General features: G+C 49.9%; 1 protein-coding gene across 2 annotated transcripts; it reads right to left on the bottom strand.

The window, feature by feature from the left end:
- Positions 1-963: 963 nt before the first annotated feature.
- LOC119271544 (protein FAR1-RELATED SEQUENCE 5-like) lies at positions 964-4,480 on the bottom strand. Of its 2 annotated transcripts, XR_005134591.1 has the most exons (4): positions 4,352-4,480; positions 4,024-4,254; positions 2,216-3,460; positions 964-2,106 (listed from the first exon to the last, which is right to left on the bottom strand). XR_005134591.1 is itself a non-coding variant. In XM_037553333.1 (2 exons), exons 1-2 carry the CDS (start codon positions 2,519-2,521, stop codon positions 1,924-1,926), a joined length of 489 nt encoding a protein of 162 aa, XP_037409230.1. In that variant the 5' UTR covers positions 2,522-2,738; the 3' UTR covers positions 964-1,923. The 2 variants fall into 2 exon arrangements, 1 of the variants encoding a protein (XP_037409230.1); XM_037553333.1 differs by lacking the exons at positions 4,024-4,254; positions 4,352-4,480 and having other exon boundaries at positions 2,216-2,738.
- Positions 4,481-9,499: the final 5,019 nt, after the last annotated feature.

Here is a 9,499-nt window from a genome sequence, read left to right as displayed (position 1 = left end):
CTTGGTATGTTTTTACAAGACAATTTAACTGGTTCTCCTAGCTAATATCTATTCGTCTAGATTGGGCCATGTTCATTTCCAATTTTATTCTCCATCACTTAACTGCATTGTCATCTACACTAGATATTTATGAATAACAGTGTCTTCGTTTGATAGATTTTTTTATTTGAGCAAGGTGTTGTTTTCCTTCCGAATGAATATGGCAGTTCATGTTTCTTTTTTTTATTTTTGCTTACACAAATTTGTAGCAATATCATGATCCGTGATACAACAGGCTACCATTATACCATTTTAACATAGCAAATGCTTTGTGCTGGTAATAATCTATGTGTTATGATTACATCAACATTCCGAAAAATTGTTTCTAATCCTGCACAGCTAAGGCCGGTACCTTAGCCTTTGGCTCTTCTTGGGATGCACGTGGATTCTCGTATTCACAAGCGTACGTGACTCGCGTATTCCATGGGGTATTCGACAATGGGCCCGCGCATTGATTTGCTGTTACACGGCAATGTCGTAGTGGTACGGGATGAGAGTGGATGGATCAGTTTGTTTCCTGAGCCTACCTATCCCTTTTTGGCAAGAGTTCATTGCTGCTCAACTCCTTAAGTAATGCGAAGCCGTCCAAGTGGAAGCGCAGTATGCACTTTCAAATTTGAAAGCATGGGGCGCATACTGACACGTGTAATAAGGCATTCAATATTCTACCAGCACCTCGTATATTCAAAAAAAATACCTGCAGACTAGCACTCAGCTTGCCCATTTTGTATGCACCTCCAGGCGCCAGCAGCCAAACAACCATCATCAGGGATTTTCATGGTCAAGTAGCACCGCATTGCACGGCTGAAATTACCAATGAATGCTCTATGAATTTTTTTTCACACCTTGTTTGCAGTCAGCTATTATTTTGGCATCACACATGGTCTACTACCACACTGTTTGGTAATTTCAGTTTTTATCAGTTCATACACAACAACTTCAGCTCAAGGCAACTAGTTTACAGTCAAGACGATCAAGCATGGGAAATTCATCCACAGGTAACACACTAGGAAAGTCATCGATTATTCTACTAGTACATAAGTTCAGCACAAATCCTAAGATTATTGGGCATAAGCAGCCTAGTGCATGAGGTACGTCAGTGCCCTGTAACACTGCAATTCTTGCAAGTGATAGGCTTGCGAGGTTACTTAGGAACATCACCCCTCTCTGGGCAGGTGGTCCTCTTTTACATACTGCAGAACCTTGTCCTCTTGCTCAGACCTTCATATGGTGCTTTCTCTCTGCTCGAGCTTGGTCTCCCAACGCCATGTTTTTTTGGTTGGAGCTGACAGTCCAGCGAGCGCATCCCAATTGCCAGACATGGTCATGTTGTTCTCATTGTCAACCATTTCCGCATCAATGTTTTTCTTTCTGCTTGCTTCTACAGCTATCCTATCCTCAATCCCTAGTCCATCTATCTTTTCACCCAAAGGAGATGCCTCCAGTATTAGGTCTTTGATCTTCCCTAGTACCAGCTCGTATGCCGCGACTGACGAGTCTCCAATCCTCACCTGTTCCATAGAATGCAGGTACAGAGTCGAACTCCGACAGGTAAATGATTGATTAGCAGCCTGGTCTTTTTGGAAATGAGCAATGTGTTGTGGCAAGATGTCTCTAGCATCTTTTGTCCACCTTTTTAAGATGTGCCATTTAGGTATCTCCTCCACGCCAATGTAGTCCATCACATGAGTTAAGGATGAAACAAGTAAGCCCCCACGAGTGATATGTAATCATACTTGACGAGAAAAATCACATGTAAGTTTTTAGTGAGCAATTAACCTTCAAGGCATGGCAGCAAAGCATCCCCAAGTGGGCAAACTGCCCGCATTCACAATCGAACTAATCACCTTCTTCCGGTATTGTCACTACATATTCCACCTTGCTTCACTTCTCTCTTTTTTCAGCGTCATTGTGCCTTGCGATATATTTCTTTTTCTTTTGCAATTCCTCAACTTGGTATGAACCACCTTCGAACAGATTCTCACCAAATAATTCAAACATCTTTCTTGCATAAATCTTACTCGCGTGCCTTTCGATAGAAATGTTGGTCCTCATCACAGCACCACTCTGGGAAAGCACCACAGAAAAGAGACAATTAGTCATTCTTTCCTTGGATCGTAATCGCACATACCCAAAAAAGGAGTAATGGAAGAACGGGGAAGTAAATCTGACTCACAATCCTTGTTCTTTTCTCTTGGTAGCTCTCATCTGATTCACAGTCGAATTGAAGCCTCGTGTACTGGCGCACGAATACATGCAATGGGCTAGATGGCGGCATGTAAATCTTCAGCATGTTGTTGACGCTCTCGCTGCGCTGGGTGCTAGTCATTTTGGCACAGAAGACACCTTTGAAGTACGGCTTCGCCCACTTTCGACGTATCTTGTAAAGGTTTGTCATGTAATTGTGGGTTTTCAAATTGTATTTCTCAACAAGTGCACCCCATGCAGTCTCAAGTTCCTCCACACTTATCATGTGATTCATGACTTTGTGGAATTCAGCCCTGAACTCGCTTTTGCTTATGTATAGTGGGCCAAGGTTCTCCTTTGCTTTCTTAGGAACATGCCACTTGCACCACCTGTGCACAGTATCAGGGAGCTCACTCTTGATCGCTATCTCCCTGGATCTTGCTTGATCTACAATGTGGACAACATGGCAAACATAGTCATTTTTTTTGCATTTATCCGGTACTACATATCTACATATGCATCGTTATTTTCAAGCTTTTCGCACACACTTGTCAATATTGTTCGTGGATGCTTCCCGCCCATCATGTTGATGAATTCAGAAAATACCCACTAGAAGCTCTCGACTTGCTCATCACGCATCAGGACACCAGGAAGTATTATGCTTTGAAAGTGATTGTTCACACCAACGAACAAAGCAAAGGGCATGTCATACAAGTTGGTCCGATACGTCGAATGTAATAACATCACCAAAGAACTTGTACTGCAACTTGCTGTTTCCGTTTGTCCACGTAAGTTTTTTTATTCTGCTTTCCTCATCACCCTGGACCATGTACGTGAATTCCGGGTCATTCGGCTGAATCTCTTTGAACACAACTAAGGTTTTGTTGACATCATCGTCAGCTTGGTCTCGGCTTATTCGTCCACATAGATTGCGTAATGACCTTTTTGTGAAAGACACGCTATGTGATGAACCAAAGAAGCTGCCAACTATGCTATACACCTTGCTGAGGTTCACATTGTTCGCCCTTAGCTGCTTCACCAAATCTTTTGTGTACATGTCTATGTGTTTGAGGGACGGCCAATGAACTTTTTCTCTGCATGTAAGAGACATCGAATGATTGTGGCTTGACCAGTGCTCAGCAATGTACCATCCATTGTCTACAGCTCTTAGTAATCTGACCATCGCATGGCACTCGCAGCAGCAAGAACGGCTATTCTGTTGCTCGTGTTTCCCCTGCAAACATTTTTCCATTCGTCAAAACTAAAAAAATGAAATGTAGTGGTCTAAATTATTTAAAAAACCCGAAATATAATGATCTTTATGTGAGTTTTGAAGTGCTGACGGAGCATCCGCAGACAATCTCTTGCATACATTTAGTCCTTTCGACATTTAAACGACTCTTGCCATTTCGTATTTCAAACCCAAGATCCCAAGAATATAGGTTATAGAAATCATACGCTTCGCCGAGGGAATCAAAACTCATCCCAATCTTTGGTTTTACTACATTTTCCGAAGGTTTGTCAGCATATCTCCTTATGGTTTCTTCCAAAGGAGTAACTCTACCGGCACATGGCACTCTGTCCAGAGGAGCGCGCCCAATTCGCAGCCTGAATTTTAAACCACTCTTTTTATTAGTTGTTGAAGCTTTTTTTACAATCCCAGTAGATAATGTCAAGTTCAGAATTGATCTAACTTTTTTGGAGCATCACTTCAGCTGACACATGCTAACGGACATAATTCTCACATATGTTCTGAAAATGTGCAAGTGAAATAGAACAACTGAATCAGAGGTATACCTTCTTGTCCATCCTGGTGCCTCGGGGTTAACCTTCCTAGTGGACTCGGCGGATTTGGTTGGTGAAAGCGGCCTCTTGCCAGCAGATCTGTTATGCCCAGAGGAGACACCGAGGTGGCCAACCACAACGGCACAAGAAGAGTCGGCAGTAGGCGGCGCTGACCGCCGGACGTCCATGAGCGCCGGTGGATCTGGCTGCTCAACATCGGCAGTGACTTCTGTCAGCGGGAATCTACGGCATAACGGGGAAAACGAAAGAGCATTAGGCATTTTTCCTCCTCATCCCTATCTGGATCGAATAGAATAGAATACTGAGATAAGCATCGTACCTGTCAACTGGATGTAGGAGAAATTCTAGCCCATTATGCAGTTCGTCCGCAGACATCATCGCACTCCCCTCCGCCACCATTGATTCGCCTCCCGCCGTTTTAGTTGGGTAGGCAGCCGAGGAAGGGGGATGAGAGGGAGGTAGTACTCAAAATGCAACAGTGAGACCATGATATCTCCGGCTGTCCCACTATTGACCTACCAAACAGCATTTAGTGTGACCTCGACGGAGGCTTGTTCGCATCATACGGCGTCATTACATGTCTGATTGGGGGTCAGGTTGTCTTTACAGTCCTGAGCCACGGCTCGGCTCGTCAATGTAACGGGCGTTTCTAAAGAACATGCCCGGGAGCTGGCGTACACTACTGTTTCACTTCCGTATTCCACCGCGCGATATCATTTTCAAGACACCGTATATGCTGACCTGGACCCACTAGCGCTCATCCCAAGAGCTGGACCAACGTCCACGATAATGTGATCAGCTGCCGCCCTTCTCAGAAACGCCGCTCTCTCAACATTCAACATATACTCATCTTCCTATGCATCCACATGCCTTTAACTACTTGAAGCTACATATGGCTTCCAGAGGGGAGAAGTGTAAGTTCCTTCGCCCAGCTTCAAAGAGGATGGCAGTAGTAGGAAGCCTCTGAAATCGTTGGACCGGCGCAACGTGAATCCTAAAGTCTTTTAGTACAACGGCAAATAGGAAGGTTTTTTAATTCAGACTCGGTTGTAGCTAGCTCCACTCTGCTTCCCATTAAATTTAATTTAAGCACACATATTTTTTTCTCTTTCGATGTAACATATAGGCATATGTGCTAGTATAATAAAACCCGAGTCTAAAACCCTAACATAGACTAGGTACTTATTAAAGAACGACATGCGGACCGAGTCGGTTCGCTGTGCCACAGGCACCGCCGTACCGTACGAAGGCCGGACACTGCATGCTTGCTTCGGTTGACCTGATGACGTGTTGGCCCGTCGTGAGGTAGCGCACCAAGAAGTCCTTTGGACCAACACGTTACTCCTCTTGAAACATTGAACCAAAACAAAATTGTCTGACCCTGTAGCGCTGCCTCCTTGCACTACATGCATGACGGATGAGATGGATGGTTCGATGATGGAAGGCATCCATGCACATGCATGTATGTGCTCCATGCACATGAACGAACACACTTGTGGCTGCTCCTCATCTTCACACGGGGCTTGTAAAAATATTCTATTATTCTACATAAAACAAAAGAAAGTTGTATTTCTATTCCGAGTAACAAAATAGTAATTTATATAATTATTAATAGAAATCACATGATTATTGTATATGAGGATAATATTTTTGGTCGTATCTGTAGAGGCCATGTCCACTTCAAACGGGGCAGAGTGGATTATATTTTCACTATGGGATTGGCACCATCCGGCTCCGAAGGCTACATGAGGCCGCGTGGATTGTTGCAGTGAGCCTAGCATTTGAATTGATGGTCTTGGGTCAGAGTGATGTTGTGTCGCTAACAGATCCTGCGAGCCTATTTCGGTGTTATCATTAGTCAGAATAGGCCGTTCACCATTGGATCTGCGTATAAGGGACGTCCTCACAAATGCCAATGAGAATTGCAATAATTTTATCAGCCATTTGCAAAAAAATCTCAACTTATTCATGTCAAATTTCTTATAAAGAGATAAGGGCATAACACTAACATGTGCTTTTAAATCACACAAGGCAATTTAACATAGTTGTTCTTAACTGAGCAAGGTATAGTAGGTATCCCTAGATGTCGGAGTAATGGGCCATGGGTAGGCTAACCCAGGCCTAGAACCTTTCAAGACATCGGGGCAGGCTGCATCCCTCAAGACCCCAGAACGAAGAGCCGCCTTCTGAGAGTCGACTGCGAGGCAGCCGACTGCCCACTCGCGGTCGAGTCCCGAGCACGACTTCAGGATGAGCCGACTCCTGACTGGCGACTTCCAGAGAAGACGGCCATGGGGAGTCGGCCCGTGACGCCAACAACCCCATGCCCTTATAAAGAGGGACGGGACGGGGAGTGGCCACAGTAAGGTCCACTCCCACCCTTTTCCAAGGGCAAGCGTGGCCACAATACGCCGTACCCGCGGAGATCTCCGCCCGGCGCGACACTATTGCCATGTCGGCCCTGACGTCAGCCCCAGTGTGCGGAGTCCTGTGCCCACGACGGCCTGCCGGTACGACCCAGGGACGACGGGTCCCACCAGTCGGCGGGCGTACGGAAGATGGCGAGAGCGCCACCAGTCGTCCCAGTTGCGAGTCGGCCCCCAGGAGTCAGCCGGCCCCTCCCACGGGCCCCACGCGCCATTAACCAGACGCGACAGGGAGTGGCCACAGTGATCGCCCGCCAGACGGCGGAGCTGTCACCACGACCCCATGACCGAGCCCGCGTCATTAGTGGCATGGCTACATTAATCTACAGCCGGCAAGACCCACCCGCGGCGGACGCGGCCTGTCGGCTCCGTACTGAGTCAGTCGGGCGGGTCCACCAGTCGGCGGGCCCCAGGAGTCGGCGGATAAGACGACGGCCAGAGAGACTGACGGATGGGCCCGCGTCCAGCCGGATTACCATTGTACCCCTGGGGGTAGGCCTATATAAACCCCCAGGGCACCCATGCAAAGGGTTGGAATCCATTAGCACTAGACCAGATCATATAGGAAGGAGAGAGCTAGCCTTGCCTTCTACCTCCCGGAAATAGCTCAAGGAGCAACCGTGTACACACTTTGCCATAGTGATCATGCGGAGACCCCGCAGAGCAGCAGTAGGGGTATTATCTCCACGGAGAGCCTCGAAGCTGGGTAAGATTCGCCGGCGTGCATGCCTTCGCCTTATCCCGTTTCCAGGCACCGGCGACGTTCTACTCGCCCCCACCATGATAAGCCATCCTTTGGCATATGTCGCACCCAACCCCCGACATTTGGCGCCCACCGTGGGGCCTGGTGCACCGTCGTCGGAGACCTGCTCTGGACGGGAACCCTTTTCTTCCCTGGCGAGTGCAGCCAGCCCAGCACGCTAGACGGAGTTTGCGCCGACGCGCTGCACGGCGCTGAGATCGCCTGCGCAGCTAGCTGTCTCGCCGATCTTGTCGGCGAGGTTTGCCTCTCCGACGAGTCTGCATCCGATCCAGGCACGGGCGGCCCCGAGGGCCTCCTCGCGGGCCTCCTTGACCAACTCCACGTCACCGACGAGCCTGCCGTGGACTTGGAGTCTGTAGGCTCCACCGACCCGATGCTGGTCGACTCTGACACCGCGTCGCTCAACGCGTTCCCCGCCAATGTGGTGGTCTATGATGAGCCGCTCCCTCGCGCGGAGAGCGACGGAAGCACCGTCACAGAGGTGCTCGTCATCGGTCATGACGAGCCTCCCGGCGGAGGAGCGCATGACCCACTTAGCGCGGCATTGCAAGACCTGACCGCGCCCATTCCGGAAGACGCTGACGCGGAGACGTTGGAGGCGCGCCGCTTTCATCTCGTCGAAGGCGCGAAGAAGCTGGCTAGCATGAGACACTTGTCAAAAGCCTACCAGCGTGAGATGGATCGCGCTGTGGGTGGCTCGCCAGCCCCAGCTGGGCCCAGCCGCTTAGGCGCGGTCCAGCAGCGCGGCGTGGCCATCGCCAACCTATTCGGGGCAAATCGCCCTGTGTACGCCACGCCTGCGGAGAACATTCGAGCCGCCCAGGTGGCGGCAGACGAGCTGGACAACTTCGAGGGCGAAGAGGGCCGCCTGATGACGGAGAGAGTCCAGCGGCTCCTCGACGCGGCTGCCGCGCAGAACGAGGCCGGCTGCCGCACAGAGGCGCCGCGGCGACAAAACGACGACCTGCCTCCACGCCGAGACCAAGGCGCGACGTCTCGGACGCCGGCTGGCGGCGCCCGAGGAAGAAAAGACAAGGACCCGGTTGTCAGCTGCAGTCGGACTCGCGTTACCATAGAGCGCGACCAAGACGGCCGCCCGAGAGCAGTGGAACGACGGGACGACTGTCCGCCTCCTCCTCCTCCTCGCAAGGAAAGGTGAGTCTCCCCGTCGCCTGTTGACCATCCGACTCTCGGCGGCCGCCTTGGCCGCCGAGAGGGAGTCGGAGAAAATGATGCCCGCCACCGGATCAACCGACTTCACCGATCCCTGGCGCTGGAAGAAAAAGACGAGTTGGGTCCGCCTTGTTTCGGGCCCCGCATTCGAGACGAGCCCTTTCCCAAAGGGTTCACGCTCCCAAGAGACACGCCCAAGTACACCGGCTCCATGAAGCCAGAGGACTGGCTGGTTGACTACTCCACGGCCGTTAACATAGCGAACGGCAACAAGCGTGTTACCGTAAAATACGTCCCGCTCATGCTCCAGGGCACGGCCCGGACATGGCTGAACAGCCTGAAGCCCCGCAGCATCAACAGCTGGGTCGATTACACCGATGCATTGGTCTGCAACTTCACAAGCACGTGCAAGTGTCCTCCCAAGCCTCGTGAGCTCTCCTTGTGCGTGCAAGGCCCCAACGAGTCGACTCGCGACTACCTCACGCGTTGGGCCGAGCTCCGGAACTCCTGCGAGGGCGTGCACGAGGTGCAGGCTATCGAGTACTTCACCGCCGGGTGCAGAGAAGGCACCCTCCTCAAGCACAAGCTCCTTTGTAACGAGCCAGAAACCCTTGACGAGCTGTTGATCATAGCAAACAAGTATGCCACGGCCGACTCTTCTATGAAGGCGGAGATTCAAGTTAGTGCGACTGGCAAAGTGGCCCCTCAGGCTCCTAGAACTTCGGCTGGAGATGCCAGTCGGCGACAGCAGCCAAGCGACAACAAGCGCAAGTGATGAGGACATGGCTACCATAGTTACACCCATATCCCCTGCTGTTTTACCTCTTGGAACAATTGCTAGAGCTTGCATACGCCAATTAAATTATCAGGTACTTTCGTTTCTTGGTAATGTTTCTAGTGTTCATGAGACTATGATGCTGCCTAACTTAGATACATTTGTGTTGCTTGCAATTGAAGGGCCTAGCACGGGCAAGAAGGATGAACATTGGAGCATCGTCAAGCACGGAGATGAAGGTGCATGCCAAGAGAATGAGAATAGAGGTTCAAGTGGAGATTTCCGGACTTTGAAGCCACCATGATGACATACAAGAAGATGGACGAAATA

This window comes from Triticum dicoccoides, chromosome 3A, assembly GCF_002162155.2.
Source record: "Triticum dicoccoides isolate Atlit2015 ecotype Zavitan chromosome 3A, WEW_v2.0, whole genome shotgun sequence".
NCBI lineage: Eukaryota > Viridiplantae > Streptophyta > Magnoliopsida > Poales > Poaceae > Triticum > Triticum dicoccoides.
This window is presented reverse-complemented; position numbering and strand designations above follow the sequence as displayed.

Coding starts and splice junctions, on each gene's coding strand:
- LOC119271544 (XM_037553333.1), bottom strand. CDS start 2,521: ATGAATCACATGATAAGTGTGGAGGAACTTGAGACTGCATGGGGTGCA. Junction 2,107..2,215: donor AAGAGAAAAGAACAAGGATT/GTGAGTCAGATT, acceptor GTGCTTTCCCAG/AGTGGTGCTGTGATGAGGAC.